This window comes from Berghia stephanieae, chromosome 4 (assembly GCF_034508935.2).
Source record: "Berghia stephanieae isolate SIO BIC M18660-M18661 chromosome 4, UCSD_Bste_1.3, whole genome shotgun sequence".
Taxonomy (NCBI): domain Eukaryota; kingdom Metazoa; phylum Mollusca; class Gastropoda; order Nudibranchia; family Aeolidiidae; genus Berghia; species Berghia stephanieae.
Genome location: NC_088363.1, coordinates 35,172,032 through 35,199,531, shown reverse-complemented (window position 1 = coordinate 35,199,531; position 27,500 = coordinate 35,172,032). Strand labels below are relative to the sequence as shown.

Here is a 27,500-nt window from a genome sequence, read left to right as displayed (position 1 = left end):
TAATAGAGAGGGATTGGAGGGGGGGGGGGAGGTTGACAGTTATATAAAATAAATAGAGATAGATAGACAGATAGATAGATAGACAGATAGATAATAGATAGATAGATAGACAGACAGACAGAGAGACGTTTGGTGAGATATTGATGTGTGCAAATCTTTATAGTGTCCGACTGTTTATGGAGCCTGAATTATAACAGTATGAAGTGAGAATATTGAAAAAGATAGACAGATTCAGATAAATGCAAATAAATAAATAATGAATAGAAGTATAGAGATTTAATCCTTTTATGATACAAAAGTGACGCTAAGAGTGCTCGATATGCGGACAACAAAATGGATCAAAATATAAGGAATTTGGCAGGCATTCCATGATATAAATACACCATGAATCAAAGGTCTGATGCCAACAGTAATCACCCATGTTGTCAAAGAGAGCAAATTGGGTGTTCATAATGTCGCCCAAAGAAGGAAAAAAATAACGAAAGAAAGTGTTTGAAACAGGGTTTAACCTCGGGACCTTACCGGTCACAGAGCAATGCTTCAATCATAAAAAAAAAAAAAAGCCTCTCCTCTTTCCCCATTTTTCGGTATAATTTTATGAATGAAAGTATTTTTTTTTAAAAACTCACCGGCTACTTCCTCTCCCTCCACCACATCGTAATCATCCTCCAGAAATTTCTGTGTCTCCTCCGAGATGTGGACTTTTCCAGGCTCCCCGCTGGACTCCATAGTATTGGCCAAAGTCACGTCGTTGGACCAGACGTCAAACTTGAAGCGTCTGGTACCGACTATTCCGCACAGAACAGTGCCAGTGTGTACTCCGACTCTCATGTTTACCTGCAGAAATAATTCAATGGAATGAAGACTTGTCGATGGGGAATCTGAGCTTTTTGGAGATTTTTTTATATCCACTAAATGTGCTCAAGCACTTTACAAGCAAGGGATTCCTGGTCAACAGCAACATTTAACATGTAGAAAAAAGAAAATGAGCTTTTATATAGCGCAATTTCCACTAAACGTGCTCAAAGCACTTTACAAGGGGTCCCTGGCCAACAGCAACATTTAACATTTAGGACAGGACAGGAATTTGATGGAAAACACAGACCTGCCAACCAACCTCAAACACTTGAAAATATTTATCAAAATTTCCCCAATATTTATGCTAATTTTCTCATATTTTCATCACGCGCAACATTTCCATCAAAATTTCAAGTTTAACATTCGCTGAATTTATTGAGACTTACCAAGCTAATAGAGGGCAGGGAAATATAGATAAATGTATGACTAAAAATAACTAAATACTGTTCAAAACAAGAGGCTTACACTTACTAAACATATTTTCTAAGTTTATTCCCTGATGTGCAATGATGCAATAATATACCAGAGGGGATATGCAGCTCTTAGGAGATCATAAATATGTATGTAATATCGTTCACAGTGTCTTGACACGGATTCATATGTTGTTTGTTTTTAAGGGTTTTACGGCGCTTGCAACACATTTAGGTTATATCAGCGCCAATAAAAAGGAAGAAAATGGGATAGTAAAAAGTTATAGAATTACAATAAAAGCACCCAAGAAAAAGTAAGACATAGGGGAACTGGGAACAAATAGGGATCAGATGTAGATTCCAAGAGCAGACCACCAATGCTCTTAGTTTGAGATCACCTAAAAGTCTCATCCAGACACAAGCACAGGTCCCATCTAAGAGGAATACACTCAAATGTTTACCAATCATTTAATATAATATGTAAACTCAACATAATACAATGCATAACAGAGAGATGATTTACAAGGAAAAAAATATCATCTCCCAAAACTATAACTATACATTCGACTGTTTCCCTCCCAGCCAAGGAGCTCCGGCAAGGATCAGGACAAAACTAAGTAATCTCATTCCAAGACAATGACATGAAACAATTGGGAAACGGGTATGGGGGATAGAAGACACAGCATGTACCTCCCTGCCCACTATGGGAGGTCAGGATCCCCACCCAGACGGATTAATAATGTTAACCCCAAATTAATACAAGACAAAATGATGGCCTGCCAAAAATACATGATTTTCTAAATAATCTTCATATATTGGCAACATTTTCATGTTTAAAAAATTGCAATTTTTCTTTCTTGCTTTGTCTGGTACCTTTCATACACACTTGTTCAGATCTTTATCTTACACTACCAGTGACTGCTCCCCAGGTTTCTTAAGTTTTTACTAGTTTTATTGTTGTTTCTGAAAATGTGATAGATCAAAAGATCATATTTTTCTGATTATCTAAAATTTAATAAAACTTTTATAACCATCTATTTTACTCTGATATTCACACTGTTTTAAGGTGGTCGTCAGAATTTCTCTTATTTTATCTGTGAAGGTTGTAATTCAGACCTGACCACAAGCACGAAGATAAAGATCTAAAAAAAACTGGTGGATATGAAATAGTGCCATACAATACAAAGCAAGGAAGAAAAATAAGCACACAAAAAAAAAAAACATCCCAAAAAATCAGTCTTCCTAAACTGGAGGTTGTTGTATATTTTAGTTTACGTCCACATTATGTTATGTCATATGTTGTTGTATCTAACTGTTCTTTATTTCTGTGTTGTTACAGATGTTATAATCAATGTCATACTAGTTGATGTTTCTTGTTGATTAAATTGAAATGAGTTGAGAGAGTCGAGATGATCTGATAGCTTTACAGTAAGCTTCAATCAACAAGAAACATCAACTGGTACGACAGAGGTCAAACCTCAGACCTCAGATTTCTGGTCAGACATGCTTCCAATACACCAGAGGTGACCTAATACTATTAGTAACAGTTGGGACAATGCAATGAAATGACCACATTCTACACAGTATATATATATATATATATATATATATATATATATATATATATATATATATATATATATATATATATATATATATATATATATATATATATATATATGCGGCTTTCTCAAAGCAATCTGACTACTCTGTAGGTGAAAACCAAAGTATACAATTTTACAGGTCTGACATCTGAACTCAATTAGTGCGGCTATGTGGTCTTGTGGTATGACACGCGCATTCGGATCGGAGGGTCCTGGGTTCGAGCCTCGCTCGGTGCATAGTTAAATCCTTGGAGAAGGCTCTTTACTCACATTCTCTCACCAAATTCAGGTGTAAAATGAGTACCTGGCCGTTAACAGTGTTGTCTCAACATCGCCTAACAGGCCCTTCCTACATGTTAAATGTTGCTGTTAGCCAGGGACTCCTTGTAAAGTGCTTTGAGCACATTTAGTGGATATTGCGCTATATAAAAAAAAGCTCAAGCTCAATTATAAGCTTTGTTTATAATGGACAATATTTTGTGTTGGTGTCTCAAAAGTATTTTGATTACCAATTTATAATTAGCCTATGTACAATTTGGGTTATCAGACTTGCAAATAAGTACACGTATATACGTGTATATACGTCATAATGTTGCAATACTATTATCATATCTTGTTGTTGTTAAATTGAATTCGTATCACTTTTCCATCAAACTTGTCTAACTGTAATATGTTTTGTTTTATATCACTGTAGAGCGCTTAGAGCCTGTGACAACAGGGTAAGGCGCTATATAAATGCCATTTATTATTTATATGAAAACGAAGTCATATGAATTTGACTTACAGTGAAATCGACGCCACACCAGTAAAATGTTTAAAAATAAATATGACATTGACATGTCAGCATGGGTGCCAGTTTTCTGGTTCATGCCGGAATTCCGGTTTCGCGATATCTCAAAGTCAAATACCTCCAGATTCAGTGTTTTCAGTTTGCTGTGTAATCATTTTATTGGTATAAAAACGGTGATGAAATAAGAGTAAAGTTTAGGCCACATTTTTAGTAGGAACATTTTCAGGTTTGGCAAAGTGTCGAAATTTTAGTTTCAGGTTTCAGCACTCCTCCCTGCTGGCACCCATGTGCATGTAAGTGACATGGTCAATCAGGTATTAGTATTATTATGCTGGAATGAGCTCAATGAAGAAAATTGATTTTAAAATGACAAAAGAATTCAAACCATGGAATATATTTCATGCTGAGTATTACAAGTTTAAAACTACAGTTGAGCATGATTTACTCAAATTTCTTGGGGCATATAAAAAAAAAGTTCAAAGAAACTTTGTATAAAGAATAATAAGAAAAAAAAGCTTGGGACATTCGAATGAGTCCGAGGAAATCGTACTTGGTATAGCCTATTTGGTTCATCCGAACTTAAAACTTTTTTGAGACGATTGGTCACATTTAGTGCAACATCCACTGTGCTCAAAGCACTTTACAAGATATACAAAGTCAACAGCAACACACAAAATGTAGGATAAGACACAATGTTGCAAGGAGCAATTGCTATTACAATTGATTCCTTTGACAGAGACAACTCATTTTCCACCCGAGTGTAGTGGGGGAATATGAATAAAGGAATGAATAGCTTCTTACCGTAAACATAAAAACAAAATATCTCTCTTTCTCTCACTCATATTTTTTCTGTTATCTTCCTCTCTTTTATTTTATTTGTAAAATTAACAGCACACACCACGGCAAGGGGGGGGGGGGGAAGAATTCTGAGAAATACAGGACATTTTGTTTACCAAAGTAAAATTTGAAATTTTGAACACCTCTACTATCATTATTATTGTTAGAGATGTCATACTTGTATTATCATAATATTTATTATTATCATTATTACATTTGACTAATTACCTCTTCATTGTGGTCCTCATCAAAGGCTTGAATGGCAAGGACCATACTCAAACCCATTTCCACACAGTTTTTGGCATGATTCTCACATGGAATCGGGCAGCCAGACACACAATAATAACAATCACCAAGTGTGCTGATTTTCTCACAACCAGAGGCAGTGCAAAGCTTGTCGAAACGACCAAACAAGTCATTCAGAAGACCAACGAGTCTTTCGGCAGTTTTGTTTGAGCTCATCTTTGTAAATCCAACGATATCGGCGAACAAAATACTAACATTTTTCATCTCATCCATCTTAAATTTCCTAAAGATAATTTCTCCCCTTGGCCGTGATCTGTTTTTAGTGGAACCCTTTGTTGAGCTTTCTGCCAGGTCCTCATCTTGTTCCTCCCCTTGTGCTGGATGCGTATCCATGACAGATTTTGCAACATCCGGAGGCATAAGCGAGTGGATCATTTTTTCTTTCAATTCTTTTTCAACCAAGAGATCTCTTTGAGCAATGACAGATTGACTGATTTTTGAGAAATTACTCCTCATACGAGTGTTACACATAATGTAGATGAAGATGCCAACGAAATGGAGAATGATATGGAGTAAAATCTTGCTGAATATGTAATCAGCTCCTTGCATTTCTTCATATCGTAATGCGGAGAAAATTTCATATGATAGTGATAAAAATGCACCAAACCCTGCGGCTATGTAAAGGCTAACTGGAAAAAATGAGTATAACATTATCACTATTTCAACAACACTAAAAAATGTAGCGACAGGAGAAAAACCAGGATGATCCAGTAGAAATGGAAGTTGTACAGTTATGACTAAAATCATTGCTAAAATTATTGATACAGTTTTTGTGTGGTTTGCAAAGTTTGGAGTTCTTGCAAAGAGGAAAAATGCAACAGACACGATAAGCATGACAGCGGAACCTGCTACTAAGTATTCAAAATCCTGTGTTGAATGGTTGATTTGCATCAGCCCGAAGTATAAGGCCCAGCTGAGAGATGCGATGCCGATGTAACACACAGAATTTAGGAACATTCTTCTGATCTGGGGGTAATAACAAGTCACTAAATAAGACTCGAGAATATTACTGTCGAACCGAGGGTTCAGCAAGCTGCCATTTGACCTCTCGAACAACTTAGGAAGTAGTGTTGCACCTTTCCTTTTCTTTTTGTGACGTTGATGAGTATTGTGTACAACAACTTCGACATGATCAGAATCTGTCCCTGAACCTTGTTGAAAGTCTACCCGAGCCTCCTTCTTCGAGGGCTCTCCGTTGCTAGCGTTCGCCATTTTGAAAGCTTGAAGCTTGCTATCCGAGCACGTTGAAGAGTTCCGTTGTTTTGGTTTCTTCGAGCACAGGGGTTGTAAAACTTGACACCTCTCTCAATCGAAGAAAACGGATCAAAAGTAACGGTGCTCCAGTTATTTCAGCATTCATTACGCTTTAACACACACAAAAATTCACTCGGCACTAATAACTATGAATTGGAAAAGTGCCGCTAGTTCCATATTTACCAGCAGAAATAAAATTTTAAAATCCAACAAACGGGATTGCACATTATGTGTTAACTTCACAGTAACCAGAACCCGCAATCGGCACTCGGCACTGCACGCCTGACACAGCCGAGCGAGGAGGTGTGTGCCCGAGGAGGTAGCGAGAGTACAGACTGCGCGGGTTGAAGGACAACTCTCTCTCTCTCTCTCTCTCTCTCTCTCTCTCTCTCTCTCTCTCTCTCTCTCTCTCTCTCTCTCTCTCTCTCTCTCTCTCTCTCTCTCTGTGTGTGTGTGTGTGTGTGTGTGCGCGCGCGCATACAATCTATCTATCAATCTATCTCTCTATCTGTTATGACGAATCCCTCAGTTGATCCCTCATCTGTGCGAATGGAAACGCGCGCGCGCGTGCGTGTGTGTACGCCCTCTTTCAATGAGTGTAGAGTGTGTAAGCGCGTACACGCGCGTTTGTGTAGGTACGAGGGTCAGTCAAAAGAAGAAATAAAAATAAATAGGATAATCTCGCTTGGCATATTATATAGCATTATGAAGGAAGCGTAAGAAATCACTTGGAAATTAGGAAGTTGACCATAGCTCCTCCCGCGATTTCATCAATTCGCCTTTGAATTGTTGACTAAATGGGAACATTTGTATCTTGCTCGATTAGCTGTTATTTAGTTGTGAAGCACCAAAGTGCATACATTGGGTAGATAAAATCTATTTTAAAAGATAGAACATTTTGTTTCCTCAATGGCTCAGTACTGTGTTGTCTATTGGGGCTTCAAATGACCGTCCTCTTACTCACATACTTACTTACATACTTACGTATTTACTTCCTTACATACTTCCTTACTTCCTTTCTTACTTCCTTCCTTCCTTCCTTACTTACTTACTTACTTACTTCCTCGCTTACTTACTTACTTCTTTACTTACTTCCTTCCTTCCTTCCTTCCTTCCTTGCTTACTTACTTACTTACATACGTATTTACTTACTTACTTATTTATTTACTTCTTTATCTCCTTACTCATTTACTTACTTACATACTTACTTACTTACTTACTTCTTTACTTACTTCCTTTCTTCCTTACTTACATACTTATTTACTTAAATACTTACTTTCTTACATAATTATTTTCTTACTTATTTACTTACTTACTTATTTACTTCCTTCCTTCCTTACTTACTTACTTACGTCCTTACTTACATAATTATTTACTTATTTACTGACTTACATATTTACTTACTTACTTACTTACTTACTTACATATTTAGTTACTTAACTTACTTACTTACTTACTTACTTCCGGTGCCATCTCTTTGGTAGAGGTTGAATATGTGCGGCTATATGGTCTAGTGTTATGACCCTCACTTTCGGATCGGAAGTTTCGAGCCTCGCTTGGCGCATAGTTGAGTCCTTGGCAAAGGCTGTTTACTCATATCCTATCACGTACTCAGGTGTAAAATGAGTACCTAGCCGTTAACAGCGTTGTTTATGTCAGAAAAAATTGTAATATCACCTAACAGGCGTCAAGTGTCGATCTATATGTTACGTGTTGCTGTTGGTCAGGGACCCCTTGTAAACCGCTTTGAGCACGTTCAGTGGATATTGCGCTATATAAAATCTCAACTTTTGTTGTTGTTGTTGTTGTTTTGTTGTTTTACGGTACTCTTCTCTGTTGCACGCTAACTGGCTATATTCTATTGTGCAGAGAGTCAACTCCAGACTATCAATCTATCTATCTCTTTCTCTATCTATCTATCTATCTATCTATCTATCTATCTATCTATCTATCTATCTATCTATCTTTCTGTCTATCTATCTATCTATCTATCTATCTATCTGTCTATCTATGTATGTTATAACGAATATCTCAGTTGATCCCGCATCTAAAGCGAATGCATGCGCACGCGCGCGCGAGCGTGTGTGTATGTATTTGTGTGTGTGTGTGTGTGTGTGTGTGTGTGTGTGCGCGCGCGCGGTCTCTTTCATTGAGTATGAAGTGTGAGTGCATAAGCGCGCACGCACTGGCGCGTTTGTGTATGTTCGAGGGTAAGTCAAAAGAAGAAAAGAAAAAGGCTATTCTCACCTAGTATAACAATATGAAGGAAGCGTTAGAAAACACTTTCACATCCTGGCATGGCAGTTTTTTGCCGCTGCAAAAAAATCGCAAAATATCACTGATGTGCATTGCGGCCTCAAAATATGCAATTCTTTTGCAAATTTTTGCAAATTTTCAAGATCTTGCAAAGAAAAAAAATAATTAAACAATGGGAAAAAAAGGCGAAAAAAAAAGATTTTTTTTCTCTTTTAGTTTGATAGCTCGTGTAGAACGTGAAAGAGTAATTTCTTATTTACTATCTTATTTTCTTCCTTTTTAATGACCTTACAATCGTTGCTGTGAAACCCTTCAAATCAATCAAATACCTTTCTCTTTCATGAACTAATTAGATATGGATTTTTAGGAAAATGAATAGCAAATGTTTGTAAATTTTTTGCAAATTTTTTGGGCAAATTTTGCTGGTTTTAGCTTGCAAAATTTGGGATTATTTTTTGTCTCAATAAACCAGCATGTCGGCACATCATCCATCGATGTTCTTGGTGATCTGTATTGTGGTTGCCTGCCTTCAACTTCTTTTTATTAGATCTTTATCAAGGAAAGAAAAAAACTATCTGATTTTTATAAAATATATATATAAGGACATAAGAGTAGGTCTCAAAAAAAATATATATAGAAATTTAAAAAATAATAGAGCATTTATATTGCGCAATGTCCACCAAACGTGTTCATAGCGCTTTACAAAGGTCCCTGATCAACATAACATGTAGAACGAGACATGCATGAAGTCTGATAGGCGATATTATAATTTTTCCGACAGATATAGCAGCCAGGTACTTATTTTACACATGAGGACGGTGAGAGTAGGTGAGTAAAGAGCCTTTTCCCAGGACTCAACCATGCGCCGAGCGAGGCTTGAACCCATGACCTTCCGATACGAAAGCGAGTGTCATACTACAAGACCACATAGCCGCATAGGATTTTTCAAGTAGAAATGGCCAGTCCTACCGCGGCAATAATTTGGTCTTGTGGTTGGTCCAGTGTTCGAATCCTGCTCTGAGTAGTCCTTGGATCAGTGACTTCTTATATAGGAGGACGAGTCGCCGACGAAATTTTACGTTCTACGGGGCCGGCCTACGGGGCCGGACAACCATCGGGACAAATATATACAGTGCAATATGTCATCTTTGGTTGTATTTATCTATCAATTTGTATGTCTGTATGTCTCTATATATCTATCTATCTATGTATTTATCTATCTATGTATCTATGTATGTATGTATCTATCTATCTATCTATCTATCTATCTATCTATCTATCTATCTATCTATCTATCTATCTATCTATCTATCTATCTATCTATTTATGTCTCTATATTTTTTTTCATTATTATTTTCTCTTTATCTTCAACTCCCACTTCTCCACCTCCCTCTCCGCCTCTTCCTCCTTATTCTTCTTTTCATCCATCTTTAGATGTTACCGATTCCCGGAATTGATAAATGAGAGAGAGAGAGAGAGAGAGAGAGAGAGAGAGAGAGAGAGTAGAGAGAAGAGAGAGAGAGAGGAAAACACACAACACATACACAGAGGGAGAGAGAGAGAGAGAGAGAGAGAGAGAGAGAGAGAGAGAGAGATAAGGAAACACACAGAGATAGAGAGAGAGAGAGAGAGAAAGAGAGCGCGAGAGATAGGGGTGGTTTTAGTCCAAGGGCCTGATCGTTGTTGGGACAGGTATATGGTACTACATCTCTCTCTCTCTCTCTCTCTCTCTCTCTCTCTCTCTCCTCTCTCTCTCTCTCTCTCTCTCTCTCTCTCTCTCTCTCTCCATCATCCGCTTTTCTATCCATTATCTATCTATCTATCTATCTATCTATCTATCTATCTATCTATCTATCTATCTATCTATCTATCTATCTATCTATCTATCTATCTATCTATCTATCTATCTATCTATCTATCTATCTATCTATCTATCTATCTATCTATCTACCTGTCTATGAATCTATATTTCCTTTTATGTTTCACCTTTTCATCAATTCACCCATCTTTTCCTTCATACATACATCCATCCATCTACCTACCGACAAAATCAATCGATCTACCTTCATATCTATGTTTAAATTTATTATGTATCTATCTATTCATCCACACAATTCATTTGTTTTCTTATTCCTCTCTTTATTGTTCTCATCCACAACAATATCTTCATAGCTCTCTCTCTCTCTCTCTCTCTCTCTCTCTCTCTCTCTCTCTCTCTCTGATAGTATTTCGTACGTGTATTCACCGTCATATCAAATCAAATAATCCTCTCTCTCTCTCTCTCTCTCTCTCTCTCTCTCTCTCTCTCTCCCTCTCTCTGTGTCTCTCTCTCTTTGATAGTATTTCGTACGTGTATTCTCCGTCATATCAAATCAAATAATCCTCTCTCTCTCTCTCCCTCTCTCTGTGTCTCTCTCTTTAATTGTATTTCGAACGTGTATTCTCCGTCATATCAAATCAAATAATCCTCTCTCTCTCTCTCTCTCTCTCTCTCTCTCTCTCTCTCTCTCTCTCTCTCTCACTCTCGACCTCCCTCCATGCTTTTCCCGTCTATTTTTCTCACAATAAAATGGGAGAGAGAGATACACACACACACACACATACACACACAGGGAGAGAGAGAGAGAGAGAGAGAGAGAGAGAGGAGAGAGAGAGAGAGAGAGAGAGAGAGAAAGAGGAACCAACATAGACTGCGGACAGAGAGATAGGTAGAGAACAAAAACTAAGTCTGAAAAATGCTATTATTGACGTTCAGTTTCCAGACACCAGCTATTTAGTATATTGACCATTAATTACTCATGATAAGTCAATAAAAACCCAGTCATCCGCATATTCAAGTCAAGAGGAGATGAGAGGTTTGGGAGAAGAGGAGGGCAAGATAGACAAAGCCAATAAATAGTGCACGCTACATTTGATCCGTCATTGCCTAATTTATGATTGTCATTGCGTCAATTAGTGAATGTGAGTGTGTGTGTGTGTGTGTGTGTCTGTGTGTGTGTGTGTGTGTGTGAGAGAGAGAGAGAGAGAGTGAGAGAGAGAGGTTGGGGGTGGGGGGGGGGGGGGAGCAGTGGAAGGAGATTAATTTTTAATTACCCAAACAAATCACAATGAATGTAGACTCCATCTCACTAGTTCAATTCGTATTGAGAATGTATGATGTTGCGTTGGGAAGAGAGGTGGAAGGGAGGGGGGGGGGGGGGGGGGGGGGTGGTGGGGGTGTTATGTGTGTGTGTGGGGGGGGGGGGGTTGTATGGGCGGGGGAGGGGGTGTTTTCTGTTCAAAAGTGTGTGTTACAAGGTTCATGTACACAAAAGTTTCGGATTTTATTTGGTCAAGACTCACCATTTCTGTAGTTAGTGTAATCCGCGTTCCATCACAAATAATGAATTAATTTCACTTGAATTTGAATCGTTCTATTTTCTATGACTCTCACTATGACTATGATTAGTTCTGACTCAGGGAGGTTATAGTAATATTATTATTATGCTTTCGTTATGCGACATGTATTTCTATATATTTTTATTTGATCCTGTAATTTTAACTCACTTCAAGAACATGACATGTAAATGTAACATGTTAGGAATCAAAGTCAAAACATATTGATGTGATAATGACTACCATAAGCACAGTTGCACATCGTGTAATCCACTGAAATCTATCAATTATAACAATTCCATTTAAAAACGAATGATACACAACCGCTTGCTTTGGAAGTTTACAAACTAAAGAGGCAAACATGCAGATTGTTTTATACTTAAACTTAAACTTCTGTTCTCACAAACAGGGATGCCAGATGGCCAGAGTTCTTCGAAGCCAATTTAGATTGCAAAAGTGACCAAATAGAACCCCACGTGGCCAAACACTTCAATTACTTTGACCTCCTTAAAAGACATCGATTTTGATTTTTTTTATGGACTAACCTAGGAAAAGACTGGTTTTTATTTTTTAAAAAGAAAATTTTAATTTATAATATATACGCGATTCTCTGTGTGTCAATTTTGATCATACATGTGGTCATCTGGCAGCACTACCCACACACCGACTATGACTTAACTTCTTGACACTTCTTCCTAGCAAAATAGCAGTATTCTACTAGTTGCCTTTCCTTTTCAAGCTGCAACTTGTGGATATGGGTGAAATTTGACCGTTTTTGTGTGGGAAAAATTATCTTCGTAGTAAATAGCAGTATCTTAACCGTATCCATTACTTTAAAGACAGCATAGTCGGGAGAACGGTCGTCTTACTGGTGAGCCGGTCAGTTAAGGAATTTCTTTGATGACGTAAAAGTGACATCACTTCCCCACCCGATGGGGAAACGGTTGGGGGAAAGACGAGAAAGGAATGCCTTTGATTGTCACCGACATCTGCATATCATTACAGCCTGACGACAGGGGTACTGTTATATAGAGAAAAAAACGAAAGGCCCCGTAGAATGTATCGAGCTTTGGCTGTGAGCAGACCAGTACTATCAGTAGACAATGCCTTGGATCCATGGAGCCGTAGTTTATCCCGGTTTCTGTAGCATGAATCATACAATAGCAACTGCTTGCCATCCTTTGGACAGGACGCTAGTTTATCGCAAAGTACTTTCCACCAGATCTAACAGATCCAACTACCTAATCACTGCTGGGTGGACAGGGGGGGGGGGGGCGTAGGGAGTCAAAAAAATCCCGACTGTACCCGGGATCGATCTCGGTCCCTTTGCGTATGAAGCGAGTGCTCTACCAACTGAGCTATAGTGATCCCCTCCATGTATAGAGCATAGGTCTACAAAAATGGATAGATAAAAAAATAAATATTTAAATCTTGGCTTTTGTGAAACCAGATTGATAGGTCAAGATAAATTAACAACAAATGAAAAAAACATTATTATATTCGGGAGGAGAAAAACATATAAACGGCGTAGGACTTCTTTTATTAAAAAAAATAATAAATAAAATAAAATAACTAAAATTCCCTTTATTCATCCCACAGGGGAAATTTGTCTCTAGGGTCTATTCCAAGGGAAGACTGGAATAAACCCAAACCTTCTGATTACCAGTCAGACGTGCTACCATGGTACACTACTGTTAATGCTTATGTTTTTTTTTTCTGTCAAAGCTGAAACTGAGCGACTGAGCAAACTTCATTCATCTTTGATGTCAAAGTACATCGCCTTAATAGACGCTTAGATAACCACGCACGCCTCTCGGACTTCTTCTTCAAGTACCAAGTCTGTGCCAGACATCGGCGATCATGGTACGCCATTCATCTCTCTGATCAGATAACCTCAGAAAACTAATATTACTCTTCTCTTCTCTTTGTCACCCAGCTGTTCTAACTATTCAAATATGTTTTTCTTGGTCTACCTTTACTCTTTTTACCTTCTATCTTTCCTGTGAGAGCAAGATGTTCAATGTCGATTTAGGTGCCCTAAAAATTGCATTTGTCTTTGTCTTATTGTACGAATTAATAACATTTTAGTTTCAGCTTGCTCTAATACTTCTTCATTAGTTTTCTTCTCTGTCCATGAGATTCTTAACATCATTCTAAGAAACCACATTTCTGCTGCCTCCAGTTTCTTTCTAATGTCTTCTGTAATTGCCCAGCTTTCGCAGTGATAATAATACTGACCATACATAGACCTTCAAAACCCTATGTTTTGTTGTCATTGAGATATTACTGCCTCTCGGACAGTCGTCATAATATAAACAATGGCAGTGATTGGTAAATATAGCGAACTACACAGGTTTTACTATCGATGGAATGTGTCTAAATAAAATCCCAACGTTCTACTACTTGATCAATAGAACCAACTCAGAAAACTATATGAAAACTTAAACATCGGCTGATAAAACTAACAACGAAAGAAATAATCGTACTATGGCTGCCAACAAAAGATGAGCCAAATCTATAGAGGATGTAACGACGAAAAAAAGGAGCTGATATTGAGCTGATATTGGTTCTGACCAGGAATTAGTGGTACCGTCAAATGGGGTGACTTTGCCTTAAGGGGTGACTTTGCCTCAAAAGATTTGGACAGACAAGATTACACCTAGTTTTGCAACAGTTATTTCTTTTGATGAAAAACCAAGTCCTCTAATAATGAAAATAACAATGAAAATAACAGCAACAAGCCTGAGAATACTCAAAATGTTCCAAATCGGTTGAGGCAATGTCACCCCGAGAGGCAAACTCACCCCAGTGGTAGCTATATTAAAATTCAACCGTGTGGTGTCCGGGATCCCTCAACAGAGAGGGTACAAGAATAGTCCAACGCCAAGCCAGCGTGTCGTAAAAAGCGACTTTTTGAGTCACCTGGTCCTCCAGGTTGGTGGAGGTTACCTCTTCCGTAAAACTCAAATTGTTACAGAAACACAGGAGGACAAATCAAATCCTTTTTTATTTAGCTTGGGCGACTGAAGAGTTTCACAGAATTTTTGAAGGACAACAGACAAAGCCGAAACATGGAGAAGAATTAAAGAAGCTGATATACAAAGAAGTGATAAAACATGGAACAAGATTTTAAAAAAAAAGGTAGCTCGGGATAGAGAAGGATGGAAAATGTTTGATGATGATGACGATGATGATATTAAAATTGAAACGCTCATGTGATTAAGTAAGTAATGTTTAGTTCAGAACAAGATGAGCAAGAAGAAAATCTTGCAAAGGTGGATAGAAAACCGAAGATACTCAAAGAAACAATCTCAGAAGCAGCAGAAAGTTAAATAAGTATTGGAAGAAGAAGAGGGAAACCCAATGAAAAATGGATATCAGACCAAACATGGACAGCTGCTATTGACAAAAGAAAAGAAACAAAAGTGAAAATGTTGAGAAAAGACATACAAAACATAAGGCAAACAGATGAGAACAGAGAATTCGACAAAACCGTTTATTTATTTATTTATTTTTATTTTTGTTTGTTTTTAAGGGTTTTAGGGCGCTTGCAACACATTAAGGTCATATCAGCGCCAGTAAAAAGGAAGAAAATGGGATAGTAAAAAGTTCTAGAATTACAATTAGAGCACCCAAGAATAGGTAAGACAAAGGGGAATTGGTTCAAATAGGGAACAGATGTAGATTCCAAGAGCACACCGTCAAAGTACTTAGATCACCTAAAAGTCTCATCCAGACACAAGCACAGGTCCCAACTAAGAGGAATACACTCAAATGTTTACAAATCATATAACATGATATGTAAACTAAACATAATACAAAATGCATAACAGAGAGATGATTTACAAGGAAAAAAAATATCATCTGCCAAAACTATAACTATACATTCGACTATTTCCCTCCCAGCCAAGGACTCCGGCCAGGGTCAGGATAAAACTAAGTAATCTTATACCAAGACAACGTCAGGAAACAATGGGAAAACGGGTGTGGGGGGATAGAAGACACAGCATGTACTTCCCTGCCCACTATGGGAGTCAAACCGTGAACCAATTATTGGTAAAGGAAGATTAAGAAAAACTGGATAGAGAATGAGACAAAAGAAGCGCAAAATAAATAAATAAATAAAAATAAATAAAAGCGGCAGATGTCAGTGGTATTGGTAAATTAATTCACTTTACAAAGCCACTTACCACATATGTCATTTATTGTCTGTAGTGTTTCATTCATCCCGTTTCGTTGATAAAGGGGAAAACCCGAAACGGACACATTATCTGTTTTCATTTATTAAAATGAAGCTTATATTCAATTTGACATAGTTATTTGTAACCTCGATTAAAAAATAAACTCTTCAGGTTAAACAACAAATGGTTAATATCATTCATGCTTAATCTCATCACTGAATAATGGAGTACATTCAAGAAAAAAGAAGACGCTTATATAGCGTAATGTACGATCTTAGAACATGTGAATTTGGCAATGGGAGATGAATGTGACCCATCGGCTCAAAACTGTATTTTGTCTGGGTTAAGCAGATGTCAAAAATATATTTTAAAATCTAAATCATGGTCCAACATGTAACTCTACAATTTATGTTCTTTTCAGAAATTATAAATTTATTCTTTTCAATAAAACAGAAAAAAACAAAACAAAAAGACAAAACAAAACAACTTTAACCAAGTCGCAAATGTTTGACGGAACATGAAAATTCATATTTTTAGCAAAGAAGCCACTCCGACAAATTATCGGTTTGAATAATAGTAATACAATTATATCCCCTTTATTCATCCCTTAGAGGACATTTTTCTTTAGGATCTATCCCAAGGGAAGACTGGAATAACCCAGGCATCAGCCGCAGTGCAGTACCGCAAAAGTGAGATAAAGCTAAGTGAATTGCTCAATGCCACACAACGCGGCGGGTAGGTAGTCGAACTCGGTACTTTTCGGGTACGATTCAAAGACGATAACGCTGAGCCACGCTGTCTCATTGGGTCATGGAATACATAATGTGTTTGATTCATTGCATTTTTTTCTATTCATGAATTCTAGATTTATTTCCGGTCAACATGGCAGCAGCAGCTTCTAATGCTATTCACACTAATATGTTATGACCATGGACCCAATCAGCAAATTCTTTACCGCACTCGTGCACCGTCGCAAACCCGCACAGAAGCTTCGTCACAACACACCTTAAACTAGCGGTTTCGGGCTCGTTACCACAACAGGTTGAAAGTCCCCCCCCCCCCCCCCCCCCCACCCCACCACAAACTCATAAAGCGATTTTGCCGTAAGGCGGCAGGTTCTCGACCGAAGCCGATTCGCTACCACCCAGTGTCTCCTCTCCTCTTAACCCTCTTCCGCACTAGGACAGGACTGTCCCGGGACAGTCCTGTCCCAAATCTGTAACATATAGAATTTAGAGAGATCTTCCGCACCTATTGGGACGGGACAAAACAGTCCCGTTGTGTCCCAAGCCGTTGTGAAATGCTACAAAATCAGCGGGACAGGACTGTCCCAGTCCCGTGTTCATATCGTTTGTGATAGTAGAAAAATATAGCAGACTTCCGCACTAGGACAAAAAAGTCCCAGACTTGGCGGCGCCGTGTCAAAATTGAAATGCCTGTCTTTATTTTCTGCATCCCTACTCCTACTCCTACTACTACTACTACTACTACTACTCTGCCGTGATATGAGAAAAAGACGCATAACGGGAAACCCTACTTTTTCAGGAAACGCAAAAAACTGTTTTACTTAATAACATTGTAACTATTGGCTCGAATCTAAAAGAATTAATAGGTAATTAAAGATATTTTTTTTTTTGTTATTTTATTCATGGAACTTGAAAACTAAAATATTTGTATTAACTGTGTAATTCACCAAAAGACCTTTTGCCAAATCCATGATTGAAAATTGATTGACACATGTCTTTGACAGATAGACGCAAAAATATTATGCGTCCATCTCACTTTCGGATCTGTATCCAGTGTGTGACAAACGGACGCATATTGTTTTTGCGTCTGTTTGTCATAGACATGGGCTAATTTACCGGTAATGTGCATATTGATATACAGTGTCATGTGAGGACGCATATCGCCCAATGTTAAGCTATAATAAGCAAAAACATCATAATCACAGGTCCCTAGAATAATCGGAAGAAACCAATCAAAAACATAAAGGATTTCAAGCTGAACATGCTTTATTATTTCAGAACAATCGCACCAGTCATGTAAATTTTCATAATTTTCATTTGCAGTGATTTGATTAGCATTATTTGTATAACTAGTACTGACTCTCTTTCTCTCCCTCTTTCGTTATAGTTCACTAACATGGAGTTTGATTTTGTAATCATCGCTAATATTATCACATACATTATACTAATACATTCCATCTCTTCTCTTTAGATAATGAATTGAATCATTACTTAGGTGTAAACGTTGCGTGCTCGTACACATTGTTTGGAAGAGCAACGTTTCCAACTAGTCAGTGAGTGATGAAGGGACATTCACTTGTAGGATTTGCAAAGACTTTTACTCTTGGAGCTGGTTGGTAGGTCTATCCAGTACTTTCGTCTATTGGGGGGGGGGGGGGGGGGGGAGGGGGGCGTCAAACCCACAAGTTGTTTCACGATCTCATCCTTCTTGTAAATCCTATACCCCTGGGTTTTGTACGAAACTTTGGCGTACAAACAAATCCGCGTTTCAGAATGTCACATTCGTTGAAGGTATCTTCTTCAAAGCTATTTTGAAGAAGAGTGTCTTTGGTGACACTCGCCTGAATTCAGCACAAACAATCTTAGCTAGGTCGGGACGATTGTCAGCTTTGCTCAACAGATAACTACTGACTCCAGAATCCCAGTTGGCAAAGTCATTAAACCTCAACGGCATTGTCTGGCAGCCTGCTTCTACGACACATTCTTCAAATTCATTGAGATCAAAGATTTTGCCGTCTTTCTGCCTCAGAACTCTTTGGATTCCGGCATGGGTGGAGTCAGCTGCCATAAAAGTATGACCATGCTCGAAACAGTTGATTGTGATGGTGCTTACTTTTGTAGTAGTCTAATCATTTACAAGATGAAGTAACATAGTATAAAGGGTACAATTTATATTTTGGGCGCTACAGTTATCCAGTCAGAGTGTCACATATTCGGCATCACGCTTATATATTAGGTAAGAAGCTGATGCAAGGTCTTCATCTTTTCGTCCTAAAATTGATTCATTCCATATCACGGCAATGTCCTTTTCACTTTTTTTTGCAGCCCACTGGTGCAAATGTCTCATTGAATAAGACCAGTCTGCTTGTGAACATGATTCTGTTAAACTGATTCATTCTCGGCAGCAAAATTACTTTTTGCAGATCAGCGGCAAACACTGGATGGGCTGTGTTGGCGTTTTCGTTCTTGTCTGCATCCCGTTGATACCCCTCTCTAGCATTTCTGTATCGTGTCCGATGGATGATTTTTTTCCGCACACGGTTCACACCTTTCTTCACAGTTGCATAGTTGTTTGTGCAACAAGAAGGACTTACATTTTTCACATTCTTCTTGAACAAGTAGATACGGCTTGTGAGATGCTAAGTTCTTTAAATGCAGAATAGTAGAGTTTCTTTGATATGGATTTTCCAGTGACTGCATAAACGTTTTCGTGCATATTATTGATGATCATATCAGATGGTAAATATCTCCTGAAAGGCGCGTGTTCGCGCGTCTATAATGAAAAATGCTTGTTTTATATTTCTCTATGTGTTCATGGATAATGCTGTGGTCAATCTTGTGCAAGGGACTATGACGTCCACGATTGTCAACAAGGGGTACTTCTATGACATTGTTTTCGTTAACACCGACATCCTTGAACGCGCTCCTTATCAGTTTGCCATTATTAGCTTTGAATCCGAGAGTAGTAAGGAAGAACTTTTTGCACACGGGATGGAAGACTCCATCTTCCTGTTTCATTGTATATTTGCATGTACATGACTAGGCAATTTTCTCCTTGGAAAGAATGCCTTCGCCCTGATCTCTGCATTCTGTTTTACTTACCCAAGTCCGTACAAATTTGCGCTGGTCCTTCCAATCCTCTCCCCAAAACATCTGTTAAGCTCCCGTCGCTGGTACTCTGAGAATCTGTCACGGCATTTTTTGGAGCAGGTCGGCGCACAACCTTCCAAGACCGAATGCTTTTCTCTCATTCGCAAAAGCTTGTGTATTTCCTAGTCTGCTTTTTGTATCGGCGTCTTGTGCTTTCTCTTTTTTGAGTGAGTAGACACTGTCTCTATTTCTAGATCTGGTGTAGTTATTGTTTCACTCTGCTAGCATGGTCTCTATAATCGATGACACACCTGGAACATGCTCTCCTTCAGATATTTCTCCTAAACCGGTAAAGGATGCCGGCGTGGCAGTTTCGGACAAATACTCTTCCTCTTCAGCAAATGGAACTCTAGGGGCAGTGGTTTCGGCGATATATTTAGAAACAAGTTCCAAATACATTTCAAATTCTGAGTCACTATCTAAACTTTGTTTCTCAATGGTAAATTCAACACAAAATCCATATCGTTTGCATCTGCTTCTTTAATCTCAACAGCTTCTACTGCAGATTTTCGTATCGGTGTTTAGGTAAACCTATCTAGCTCGTCTCCTCCGTTTTTCTTGTTGTCCGTGGTTTCTTTAAATCTTTTCCTCTCTGCTTTTATGACACTCATACATCGTGTAATTCCTCCTGATAGAGGTTTCACTGTTGATCTAAGCTAGCTGTTTCAATGGAATGTCAATATCTGAATCACTGGAGTCTGATTGTCATGATTTATTTAATCTGGGTTGGCTGAGGTGGAGGTACCGGTGGCTCTTTTAGGGGTGCGATCATATCTGATGAAAGAGATATAAATATGGATATTCAAAAATTGAACGGGAGTGGACTTATTCATTAAAATAATCTTTATCATAAAAGAACGTTGTTATGATATGATATTGAGTTACAGTTGCTTGCCTTTCCCAAAAGAATATTGAAACAGGTTATTGAGGGCTAATTGGATGCATAGCTAGAGACTTATTGTCTCAGTAGTTAAGGTTTTAACTTTGATTCAGAAGGTACCGAGTCCGACACAGTCCTAGGTTGGTTTTCAGGCCCGATTGGTTTTATTATTTTTCCCACTGTCTTGATCCCAAGCAAGGGGGGTGCGCAGTTTGGACAAATTTCAATGGAAAGGTGGGGGTGCGCACTTTAGTAGAAAGCCGGGGGCGATGGGGGGGGGGGGGGTGTTCATTAAAGGGGGTTTGACCGAAGAACTCAACCACAGCAAATTACAGGGACAGTATTTTGTCTATTTAAGAATGAATTTTAAGTTTAATAAGATCAAAAGTGGATTGGGGGTGGGCGTCTATTTGATGCACTAGAATACTACTACTACTACTACTACTACTACTACTACTACTACTACTACTACTACTACTACTACTACTACTACTACTGCTGCTGCTGCTGCTGCTACTCCTACTACCACTCCTACTACTACTACTACTACTACTACTACTACTACTACTACTACTACTACTACTACTACTACTACTACTACTACTACTACTACTACTACTACTACTACTGATACTACTACTACTACTACTACTACTACTACTACTACTACTACTACTACTACTACCTAATGTACATACAAATGCTTTAACTGCTACTACTAATACGACTACTACTTATTCTACAACTTCTAGTTTCATAGTTATATAACCATGATGATTATAATAATAACATTAATATTAATAATTGTCATCATAATGATAATCATAAATATAGTATATGTAATAACAATAACAGTAGTGCTATTAGCATGCAAATCAACATTTGTCTAAGTTAAATATCACAAACACAGATAAAGCGTCAATAGCAAATAATTATTAAACATCCTCACTAATATATGACAAGTAATTATATGATTATATACATACAATCTTTGATCACTTGAATAAGAAAAAGATAAAACTCACCCGAGGAAATGAAGAATTCACACCAAAACAGCAAGTTACTCGTACGTCTTTGATGATTGACTATTTGATGAAAATTGGAGAACAATGATATGTTCTTTTCACCGTCACCAGTCGTAATACAAACGGACGCATATATCATAATTTTTGGAGAGTGTCTTGGTAGAAAGTCGCATATCCGAAATGCGTCTTTTTGTGAAAGACAAATTATGTCATTCGGTGGACGAATAAGAGAAAAAGACGCATATTACAAAATGCGACCTTCTGTCATATCCACATTCAATATGCGTCGATCTGTCATTCCTCGAAACGAATTTAAACTAAATTATGTCAAGTCGCATATTTTCAAAATGAAACAGCTTTTTTATTTTCAACGATTGAGTTACCAAACCCAGATAGAAAAATGCGCCTTTCTCTCAAGTAAGTGAATCCCAGAAAATGTCAATTTGACCTAGATACCGATATGCGTCTTTCTTCCCTATCACGGCAGTACTACTCCTACTACTACTACTACTACTACTACTACTACTACTACTACTACTACTACTACTACTACTACTACTACTACTACTACTACTACTACTACTACTACTACTACTACTACTACTACTACTACGACTACGACTACGACGACGACGACGACGACGACGACGACGACGACTACTACTACTACTACTACTACTACTACCATACTATTTCTACTGTTGCTTCTGCTGCTGCTAATGCCACTAATATATTAATAACTAAATCCCTTATATTTTGTATTTATTTCCAATTCCATTGTATTTATTTTCCAACAATAGTCCACACTTTATTTTAGTTCACTTTCTATACTGCATTACACAGTTCCTTCCCGCCTCCCCTTTTTGACATAATTATGTACGCACCTTTTATAAATTTCTATTGCTCTGTTTTAATTCGCGCTTCCTCACAAAGTAGCAAACAATTTCCTGCCCATCAATGTTTTTGTTTATGCATCTTAACAACGCCACTACCACATTATCTCATTCGTCTGTAGTTTTTAATTCATCATGTGTTGTTGATGAAGGGGAAACCCGAAACGTCCATTTTATCTGTTTTCGTATATTAAACTGAAGCTTACATTCAATTTCACAGTTATAATTTATTTATTTATTTCAATTCTGAATATAAAAAAGCAAGAACAATTCAAAAAATAATTCTATGTGATGAAACCACGTACAGAAGGCATAGCAACATAAATATTTTCGGCAATTTAAAAACGTATGTTTATAAATATAATTTAAGAAGTGTCACACTTTGTGACACAGCAGTAACGTGTCTAAAACCGGTCGCACATCTATTCGGTAACTTGTGGGATCAATTATCTTTATCGTTATTTATTTCGGGAATTCTCAATGAAAATATTTTTAAGTAAGTCCTTCTGAGCCACTTGGACTCATTGTAAAACAAATTAAGTCCTTTAGAGCCATGTAGCCAATGGTGAAGGAGTTATTCCGGTTTCAATAGCGTGAAGCGGACAATTAACGTATTTGTTTGAAAACCTTTGAACGGGACGCTAGTCTGTAGTCTATCGCAGATTACTATCCCAGCTTGACAGGTACCCTTTTACACCTGAATGGAGTGAGTGATTGGAGTAAATTTTCTTGCTCTAGAAAGTACAAATTGGCTTCGGTCGGAATCGAACACAGAACCTCTGAGTCCAGAGTACAACGCGCTAACCATCGGCCATCTTGCCTCCTAAGCTTATAAATCCGGAACTTATCACTGTTTCTGTGGCGTTGAGCAGACAGATAACAGTTTAAAATTTAAAATAATAAAATTCATTTTTTCATCCCATAGGGGAAATTTTTCTCGAGGGTCTATTCCCAGGTAAGACTGGAATAACCCAGGCGTCAGCCGCAATGCAGCGCCGCAAATTTAGCTAGGACAAGGTATAACCAGGCGTCAGCCGCAGTGCAGCGCCGCAAATTGAGCTAGGCGAGGTGACTTACTCAACTGATGCCTTTCGGGTACGAAGCATGCTGACTTTCTATTATCCTCTTGAATGATGCTAGTCCGTCAAAGATTACTTTCATCAGCGAACTGGTACTCATTTGCACCTGGGTAAAATGAGGTGATTCCAAGAAAGTCATTTTAAGATAAGATCGGAGATCACCATAGAGTCTACGGAATTGACCCTAGAGCAATCTTTGGGTCATTAAAGGATGCACCCAATATTGTTTTCTCTTTCAATTTGTCTTTTTTTTTCCACGTGGTAAAGCACAGAAATATGCAACCTCTATTTCATCCATTACTAGTAGTAGTAGTAGAAGTAGTAGTAGTAGTAGTAGTAGTAGTGGTAGTAGTAGTAGTAGTAGTAGTAGTAGTAGTAGTAGTAGTAGTAGTAGTAGTAGTAGTAGTAGTAGTAGTAGTAGTAGTCGTAGTCGTGGTGGTAGTAGTGGTAGTAGTAGCAGTAGCAGTAATATTACTCTTGCTATAAGAACATTTCATGATTATATAAATCTTATGAAACAAATCCCATTGTACAGTGTAAAAAATCATTATCGTCATGTCGTATCTTATGTTGATTCATAAAATGTGAATTATTAGAGTTGCAATTGCCTACAAAAAAACTTTTGAATCTTGTAAAAAAAAATAAAAAAATAATGCATTCGCGCAGGTGTGTCCTGGGACAGTCCTGTCCTAGTGCGGAACCCCTTTTATATAGAAGTTTTCTCCAGTGGGACAGGACAAATTTGTCCCGGGACAGTTTTGTCCTAGTGCGGAAGGAGGGTAACCTTGCTTTTTTTTTTTTTTCAACCTCTCCCCCAGTTTCGAGGAGTGTTTATCCCAGCCCCTCGAGGGGGATTAAACTCGTCCCCCGTGCGTGGATCTCCTACACCTTGTCGTTGGTGGGGGAGCTTGAGGCATATCAATGGCAAAGGAGTACTTCCGGTTGATTGTCACGTGACCATCCATCCCGGATGTCGAGCCTATAGCGGCTATGTGGTCTTGGGGTATGACACTCGCTTTCGGATCGGAAGGTCCTGGGCTCGAGCCTCGCTCTGCGCATAGTTGAGTCCTTGGAAAAGGCTTTTTACTCACATTCTCTCACCGTACTCAGGTGTAAAATGAGTACCTGGCCGTTAACAGCTGTCTCTGTGCGAAAAAAAAATGTAATATCGCATAACAGGCGTCATGTCTCGTTCTCCGTGTTACGTGTTGCTGTTGGTCAGGGAACCCTTATAAAGCGATTTGAGCACGTTTAGTGGATATTGCGCTGCGCTATATAAAAGCTCAATTTTTATTTTTTTTATTTATTATTTTTTTTTTGTTTTTGTTTACAGCGAGACCGACACGCCCCGATACGTGACTAATGGAGATCCAACCCGGTGTCCGAATGGCCTCGGCCATCCCGGGCTCCACACTTACTTCTATGTCAACATGGCACCTGTTGGCACTGAGCATGGCCTTCGTAAAGTTATGGCCTGACACTGACCAAAAAATGACGTCAAAATATGGGTCTTTGTGGTTCTGAGCGTGGCCTTCGTAAAGTTATGGCCTGACATTGACCAACAAATGACGTCAAAATGCCAGTCTTTTGCCAGAAAAGAAAACAAATCGTGAGTTGTATTCAATAGTTCAACCAATGAAATAACTAGTTTCCAAGAGCTCTACAAACGACAAACTCACTGGGCGGTGCAAAAACCAATTAATGACGTGAAACTGCCAGTCCTTTTGGATTTCAGTGTCAGGCTATAGATAGTTCGAAGATGACGTCACTCAGGTCTTTGTTATTGTTTTTTGCCATCCGCATTGTAATGCTCACTGAACTCTATTAACCTGACTATAAAAGTTCGTGGATACACACAGGTTTGTGTGTTGGCCCGTTATACTTCCGGATGGCAATGTTATGAGCTTCTTAGCCAAGCGCATACTATCTGTAACATAACGATGGCGACGTACTGAGCCTCCGCTCACGGTGAATAGCCTCACTTGTCAAATGCTTTTGGAGGATAAAAGATGATGTTAACTTCTGTCGAGATCTAAAACGTATTCAAAATAACAAAGAATTAAAATCAAAGGAAGACCTTATTGCCTTATTGAATTAGCATCCAACGCAAAAGACCGTGAACTGTGGAAGAAATTGACACATAATATAATATGATTAAAGAGGCAGCCGAGACGTCCCGATCGTATGATTTGGAAGCGAAAGGCTTTAAGTCAGTCAGTAAGTAAGTCATTTCTAGTCATCTTGAGAATACCTATAGCATAATCATCCACTAAAAGTGCTCAAAAGGCTTTATATGGAGTCCCAAGCCAACAGCAACGCTTTACGTATGAGGTCGATGACGACTTACAATTAAAGGACAAGGGACATAATTCATTTTTACTATTGTAACTTTAAAATCTGCTTCTTACGTCCCTTGAAATGGGAATACGCATAACTCATTTTCGCAAATTTCAATGTAACACACATATGTTAAATTTTGTTGTTGTTGTTGTTTTTCTTGATGTTGTTGTTGCGGCTGTTGTTAATACTATCATCATGATCATCATCATCATCATCATCATCATTATTATTATTATTATTATTATTATTATTATTATTATTATTATTATTATTATTATTATTATTATTATTATTATTATTATTATTAATATTTTCATTATTATTAAATAGAATTCTTAAGTGCGCAATGGACTTACATTATTTAATTAACACAATTTCGATGGATGCCTTCCGCCAGACTTAACTTAGATCCATCCACCAACTAATAAAGATTCAAAAACAAAACTTCTCGGAGTCGAGTCACGTTCATTAACGTGAGTACGAGAGCTCTTGAACATTAATATAGACATCCAAACAACCCGCTCAAAGCGCTTTACAATGAGTCCCAAGTCAACAGCAAAGCGTACACAGAGCAAGTCTTGACGCCTTTATGACGATATTACAAACTGTGTAACAACCAGGTTCTCATTTTAACCTGAGTATGGTGAGAGAATGTGAATGTGTGAGGACCCAAATTTGCACCTTTTGGGGCAGGACTTGAACCCGGTATCAACTGGTTCGCGGGCGATTTTCATACCGCAAAACAACAAATTCTCACTCCACCACCTGGCTGACCGGTACCCCTTCATTGTAACCTAACAGGGCTCACCATTTTTGAAATCTTCTTATTCATGGAAGAATAGGGTTCAATGGTCGTGACATCACTTCCCTCGTAATGACGCATAATAACTGGTTCTAAACTATAAGAAAAATGGCGGACATCATTATCTCCATCATTGCCCTAATGAAATACTCCGATTAGCATAAAAGTGTATACAGAGGAGAAAAACATTATAAATCTGATTATGTTTTGACTTTTATACATTCTGATCACATTATGACGTGAAAAAGTTCTAGCCAGCTTGAAGAATATAGAGTACCGATTTTCTTTGTTTAGAACCAAGCTGCTGGTTGCTGGGCGGACGTGACATCAAACTATTGAATCTTATTAAGTTGTGATAGTTAGTAGCAATAATATTATAGAAGTCCTTCAAAGCCATTAGGCCCATAGTGCATGAGCTAATACCGGTTTCTATATTGCGAAACGGACAATGGCAATTATTGACAGCTACTCTTCTGATTAGACGCTAGTCTATCGCAAAGTACTTTCCACCAGATCTAATATACCCAGTTACCCAATCACTGCTGGATGGCCAGCGGGGTCAGAAAAAATCTCCACTGTACCCGGGATCGATCTCTACCACCGGAACAATCTTGGCCCAATGATAATAATAACAATAGTAATAATAATGATGATAATAGTAGTAGCTAGTAATAATAATAATAATAATAATAATAATAATAATAATAATAATAA

At 38.1% G+C, this 27,500-nt stretch overlaps 2 protein-coding genes across 7 annotated transcripts in view; one reads left to right on the top strand and one right to left on the bottom strand.

Annotated features, from left to right (window-relative positions):
• LOC144970475 (adenylate cyclase type 9-like) overlaps positions 1-6,352 on the bottom strand; it is a 266,036-nt gene extending 259,684 nt beyond the window's left edge. For 2 of the 4 annotated variants that reach the window (XM_078910160.1, XM_078910162.1), the window contains exons 1-2: positions 4,728-6,352; positions 630-837 (exon numbers count right to left, since the gene is read on the bottom strand). In XM_078910160.1, coding sequence (XP_078766286.1) covers positions 630-837; positions 4,728-6,017 — 1,498 coding nt within the window. In that variant the 5' untranslated portion in view covers positions 6,018-6,352. The remainder of the gene's footprint in view (positions 1-629; positions 838-4,727) is intronic. The other 2 variants (XM_078910161.1, XM_078910159.1) reach the window with 2 other exon arrangements.
• Positions 1-27,500, top strand: part of LOC144970476 (Ca(2+)/H(+) antiporter-like) — a 188,173-nt gene that overhangs the window by 85,140 nt on the left and 75,533 nt on the right. The window lies entirely within an intron of this gene.